We start from the raw sequence: 6,356 nt of genomic DNA, 5'->3' as shown, positions 1-6,356 counted from the left end.
AATGGGATCCAATTCCCTTTCGTTTATATAATTAGATTTTTGCATTGTCCTCTCATCTCAAACCAATAGGAATCTAATTCTGAGCATTAATAAATAATATATCACTTATAATCTACATTTTTTTCATAATAGCATACTCTAAACGTACATATTTATATGAGATCCTATACTCGTCGTCTTATTCAGTCAATAGAATCCAATAGCTTGCAATAAGTAAGATTTAATTCTCACTTTGTTTATACAAGATTCTCTTGCACATGCGCAGCTCTGTTTGAATAGAATGTCTTATTTTTTTTTTATTTTAATAAACTGTATTCTTTTTATAGTTTTTTTTTTCAATGTAGTTCTGTATTTTGGACTTTGACTATTTAAAGAATAGTTTGTTCTTAAGAAATCGTAACTGTATTCCTTATATTAACATTTATTTGTTTTTCTTTGCATTTTTACTTGTTAGTTTCATTTTTACACTATTTTGTATTACACTATACTGATTATATAATATATCTTGAAATAGCAATTTTTAAGCCAAGTGTTTTCTTCCTAACTCTTGGAAGCCCGACTCTTTCAAACGTGAGCTGAGTGCTCCACCACTTCTGGCGATTCCTGACTCTACCTTGAAGTGAGTGATTCAAGAAGACTTTAGGAGTGAGGTTGCAGGCCCCATATCTTTTAGGATCTTGGTTCTGAAACGCTACAGTTGACTAACTATCATGTACAAAACAATGGGATTCACTGCGCCTACAGTGCTCCTCTCTTTTAGTTGGTGAGTTTATATATATATATATATATATATATATATATATATATATATATATATATATATATATATATATATATATATATATATATATATATATATCCTTTCTGAGTGGGGATATCTTACTATAGTGAAAGGATTTGGGTGTCGCCATGATCAGCAAAGCTGTACTATTCAGGGACACCCATACTAGGTTGGTTTGCTGTGAGCGACTAGACTAAAGTCTCCCACCATCACCAAACCAGCGTGGTGATGAAAACTTTGTAAACCCTTGACATAAATTTGCATGTCTGAGGCCTTTGTCCTGCAGTGGACTAGAACGTTTTTAATTGTCATTGTTGTTAGATATATATATATATATATATATATATATATATATATATATATATATAAAGAAAACTTTGGAAAATAAAATTTTGGAAATGCAGGGAGGTTTATTTGTCAAATTTGAAGCTTACATTTGACAACTGTGTGTTTGATTGTAAACGCACGAGATCACTTCTTTTCCGTTACTTCATGCGGCGGGCGTCTTCGAAGTACCAGGAAGTTTGTCGTACATCTGGAGAAGTTAAGAGATATATTATTGTTTTGCTCTCAAGTTTGCTAGTCACTAAAAATAGAAAATTCTTCTAATAGAAGATGTAATCAAAGTTATTGAGTCTAAATTGTAAATATTTGATGAATAAGTACAACTCTAAGAGTCGTCTGCTATGAAATTTGTTTTGGAAACTTGCACCAAGCCTTAGCCGTCTGGCTTGCGCGGCAATGAGCCTTGGGCAGCCGGAGTAAGTAATGCGCTGCCTTAGGCTAGCATGGTAAGATTGACATGGCCCTAGGAGTGAGATATAGGCTTACCAACCTGTATATAGAATTCTTCTGTTTGTCTTAGGCCTTTTCGTTTTCCTCCGTACTAGACGACTGGGTCTCATCGCACTTCTTCTCCTGTTCGTGGACGCAGAACCAAGGCATGTATTTGGTGATGGCCTGAAAAGCGAAAAAGTATTATATGTGTAATTGAAGACTATATTGTGCATATCTTTATGTTATTCATTGATGCCAATTCAAGATGCTCTGATAAATGCGCATAGTTAGACAGGCAAAGGAACCAGTATCATTCGAGATCTATACGGGAATCTGTCGTGCGGACTCTCCTTACCAAGCGGAACTTGGGATGGCTGATGGCGTACACGAATGGGTTGTAGCAGGAGGCGCTCTTGGCCAAGAGGGCAGGAAGCATTGTCACCAGTGGGGTGATATTCGCGAAGTTTCCAGAGACACCCTGGAGGATGAAGTTTAAAGTTTATTGCAAATTTAGTCGAGGGGTGATACTTTGAAGAGTTTCCTATGTCAAAATATAAACCGTATATGATTACATACAAGGGAAAGTTCTTGTCATAAGTAGAGGCAACGCTAGGGATGAACTTTGAAACAACGTGGTCTACTTTTAGTTTGGTTGAGCTTTGAAATAGGTTTGTTACCTCAGACTAGGAATGAGATAATAGTCGAGGAATATTTGGGGAAATATCATCTCAGTTTTTAGATATACCTAAAGGAGAGAAGTTTAAATTGTTTTATTCAGATCTAGAATGACTATATCTTTTGAATAATTGGTTCAAAAGAAAAAAAGGGGCCAACATCTCTCAGCTTTTCAAGTTAGATTTCGGTATATGTTCTTTGTGATATTCACCCAGAAGTAGAGTCTTGTGAACTAAGTATAAAACAGAGTCAAGATGTCCTCAAGAAGTTTAAATGCTCCATTAAAACACTTAATAGAAAAGCAGCTCAAAATCAGGTCAGGTCCATTAGGTTCAGGGATGAGGCCTTGCATTTGCAACGGCTCTCCTATAGTTTATCTTTCTCTTATGCTGTTTTGTCTTTTCCTCCACATCAGGTTTAATACTTCTTTTCTCTTTTCTAAATTTGTTTCACTGGATAAAAATGAATGGAAAGCTCTTTCAAATACTGTAACACCTCACAGTTAGGACCAATTGGATGCCCCCAGGGAAAGATTTGGGAACTTAATATCATTATTGACCCAATGTTTATGACAATTACCTGAATAGTGATTATGGCATACGGGGTCCAGCAGCAGAGCCACAGGGTGACGTTGGCGATGGCTGTCTTGGCAATGCGAACTTCAGCTCGCTGGGACTCAGTTTCCTGTTTGGGAGGTCATGAATTTTATTTTAGAATCTTTAAGCCCTTCAAAACAGAATTATATAGCATAGCTATTGTGGAATATTTCAACCATATCATGAAAATTATTCGAAAATGATTAATCAAAATCAATTATTCAAAAACAATTATTCAAAAAACAGCTTTTCGAATAGAAATTTGTTTGAAGGGAAGTTATTCGAGAGGACAATTATACAAAATGATCATTATTCGAAAGATATACGATTCAAATTTTGCTTTACGAATTCGAATGCTGCTCGCACTAGCCTCTGTCCACGTGGACAAAGGCTATTGAACCACACTACTAGATTTTCACAGAGCTTGGCTAAAGTATTTTGTAACCCTCTACGTAATGCCAACCAGAAACTATTGAGAGGGTTATATGCATATCAGAGAATTTTTTAAAGTTTGCTTCAACACATACAGTATATGAAATTGTGGCTTACATTGGAACGAAGGTTAGCAACGTTCATCTTCTTAGCCTGCTCACGCATAGTGGCTTCATGCGCGAAGATGGCCTTCACGATGAAGATGTAAGATCCTATGATAATTATTGCTGGGAAGCAGAAATCGAAGAAGATGATGCATATGTTGTAGCTCTTGGTCTGTTAGCGAGAGAAGGAACAGCTGTTATTCGAAGGCTATCGACATGTTATACAGCAAGTTTCGGGACGCATAAAAGTATAAGAAGGGACCAGGTGAAGTGCTAACATCTGAAGCAAACAGCAGATCTTAGGAGGCTGATATATGGGATAATATATTACGAGGTACATCAAAAAGTCAATGAATAGTTTGAGAATATTTCAGTATTAGAGGATCCGAGATAGCCGACTTACGTTGAAGTCCTGGGAAATGTAGTCGTAACTGCAGGAGTCCAGGATTCCTTCAGGCATGTATTTTCCCCAGCCGAAAAATGGGGGAAGAGCCCAGCCGATGGCCATTGCCCAGCAGACGAGACACATCAGTCTAGCCTTACCCATAGTCAGTTTAGGGCCATTGAAAGAATTGCAGATGATGTTATACCTGTCGTAGGAGATCATCACAAGAGACCAGATGCTGCAAACGCCAGTCACGGCACCTGCAAAGCAAAAAAAGATGTAGAATCTTATCATAATACTCTAAAGATTGAGTCGCAGAGATATTCACATGAGGTGGAAATATCTAAGAAAACTTTAAACAACATTGGTCCCGAACAGGTTACCATTCCCTAAGACATATTATTCTTGGTTTTCCTATGGACTTCTATATAATGTATCCAACCTACCGAGGGCAGCGTAGAGCTGGCAGTAGAAGGCGCTGAACATCCAACGTCCACCCATGAAGCAGTTGTAAGTGAAAGGAGGGAAGTTGGTGGTCAACATGATCATGTCAGACACGGCTAAGTTCACAATCAACAAATTCGCAGGGGTCTGAAGAAACTGCAACACAAAAAGGAATTATATCTTTTTACAGTTCATAAAAAGTATTTTTAGTATACAAATCTAAAAGATATAGAATAATTTTTATTACTTTATAGAGCTTTTTAGTAGACTAAGAAGATGATATCTAGTAAGAAAAGAAACTACTACAGATACAGGCTTAATATCAGACAACTCACGTAACATAGATTTCTAACGCTGTAAAACTAGATGTCTGCAGAAGGAGGCTGTGAGGAGCGTCCGTGACTATCCTTTCCAATCTATACCTGAAGCAACACTTACCTTTGCTTTGAAGTACAGGTGGATGACCAACAAATTGCCCATGATGGAGAAGAAACCTAGAAAAATGTAGATTACACCTAACAGGTAATGCCACATTGGGTTGACAGGTGGGAAGCTGTGCCAGTGTTCGTGGACCATGTGCCTGATCTCTTCAGGGACGAAGTCCACTACCGTCATCCCGGCTGGGTATCCGAACGAGGCATCTTGCCTGGAAAAGATAAGAAGAAGATGGAGACGGTGCAGTTTTCGTACTGTTCCTAGATTTACTGGCTTGTCTTATAAGGAAGCTGAGACTGTAGTCTTTGTTAGATTCAAGAGGGAGAATGAATGTTGATACAGTATGATGGCTGTCAACTAATGTTGTAACCCTTTAGTCTAATTGACTACTCTTGCAAGGAAGGTGAATTCAGAATCTTTATTCTTAGATTCAAGAAGAATAATTGTTGCTACAGTATAGAGACTTTCACATAACATTATGACCCTTTAGGCTTACTGACTACTCTTGTAAGAAAGTTGAATTTTGAGTCACTGTTGTTAGATTTAAGATGATTAATTGTTGCTACAGTATAGAGGCTTCCAACTAACGTTATGACCCTATATGACCCTTAATTTAGCCCATATAATGAAAGATAGAGAGAAATAAAGAGAAGGGGGTGTTTACCCATAATAGGCGAGTGCTGGCCTTGTATTGTTCACTGCCATAGCTGACGAACAAACCGTCCGAGAGCTAACGACGCGAACACAGACTATCTCTTAAACTATCCTCCACCAATTTCCCACTTCAGAGGAATGTTCTAGAGGAGAGAGGACAGACCTGGTGTCGAATGTTGCAGCTATTGGAGTGGCGAGGTTGAGTTTATATACAGTTGTTGTTTGCTGGTTAATCCTATTAAAGAAAAGATAAGAGAAGTTGCGCGTCACCCGGAAGATGTGAATTTCGTCGATTTTGCAGCTTGAAGATTTCTGCTTTTAGAATTTAAGAAGAAGAAGAAGAAGAAGAAGAAGAAGAATGGAAGAGATAAGATTCTAACTGTGAAAAGTATAAACTATAAGTTTTAATTAATAAATTAGAAAAAGTGGCCTCTTCCAATCTTTTCTGAAGACTCTAAGGGACTATAAGAAATGCGAGAACCGGAAAAATCAGTCTAGGAATGTTATTGGAACTTTGAACAGCAATGTGTAGTATCCAGTCTTATTTCAGATAAGTGTTTGATTGTGAGCTGAAAATCATGAATAAAAAATAAAAAATTTATACATTCCATACAAAAAACATTATTTATCCAAATCATTTATATAACTATATCATTAAGAATTATGATTGGGTCTTCCTGGAAACTCAACTTGTCTGATATGTCTGTCTGTAATTATGGATATTAGAAAGAAAATAATATATATAAAATAATGACATTATTGATATAAATCTTGTACTGGACATGTCGAGTTATCACATAGAAGAATATATCTAATGTAATAATTGATAAATATGAATATTTAGATAAAATTATGAAATTTGAAATGCTTGTAAGTACAACTTGGCCAAACAACCCATGACAGGAAAATCCTACAGACTACTATATATATATATATATATATATATATATATATATATATATATATATATATATATATATATATATATATATCTTAAAAACTGTTTTTATCCTTAGATTATAAATGCTATTAATATAAAAATTATGTCATATTTATAACCAAAACATAATGTA

General features: G+C 36.1%; 1 protein-coding gene across 1 annotated transcript; it reads right to left on the bottom strand.

The window, feature by feature from the left end:
- Window positions 1-1,182: 1,182 nt before the first annotated feature.
- LOC137626662 (compound eye opsin BCRH1-like) lies at window positions 1,183-5,456 on the bottom strand. Its single transcript, XM_068357678.1, has 9 exons — window positions 5,294-5,456; window positions 4,633-4,840; window positions 4,197-4,350; window positions 3,769-4,010; window positions 3,379-3,537; window positions 2,813-2,917; window positions 1,914-2,036; window positions 1,617-1,741; window positions 1,183-1,316 (listed from the first exon to the last, which is right to left on the bottom strand). The coding sequence occupies exons 1-8, from the start codon at window positions 5,332-5,334 to the stop codon at window positions 1,643-1,645; spliced, it is 1,131 nt and encodes a 376-aa protein (XP_068213779.1). The 5' UTR covers window positions 5,335-5,456; the 3' UTR covers window positions 1,183-1,316; window positions 1,617-1,642.
- Window positions 5,457-6,356: the final 900 nt, after the last annotated feature.

The sequence above is a fragment of the Palaemon carinicauda genome, chromosome 34, assembly GCF_036898095.1.
Source record: "Palaemon carinicauda isolate YSFRI2023 chromosome 34, ASM3689809v2, whole genome shotgun sequence".
Lineage (NCBI taxonomy): Eukaryota > Metazoa > Arthropoda > Malacostraca > Decapoda > Palaemonidae > Palaemon > Palaemon carinicauda.
Note: the sequence above shows the minus strand (reverse complement) of the source record. Positions and strands in the feature narration are given on the sequence as shown.

Coding starts and splice junctions, on each gene's coding strand:
- LOC137626662 (XM_068357678.1), bottom strand. CDS start 5,334: ATGGCAGTGAACAATACAAGGCCAGCACTCGCCTATTATGG. Junction 4,011..4,196: donor CCAGCTCTACGCTGCCCTCG/GTAGGTTGGATA, acceptor TTTGCTTTGCAG/GTGCCGTGACTGGCGTTTGC. Junction 2,037..2,812: donor ATGCCATAATCACTATTCAG/GTAATTGTCATA, acceptor TTCATCCTCCAG/GGTGTCTCTGGAAACTTCGC.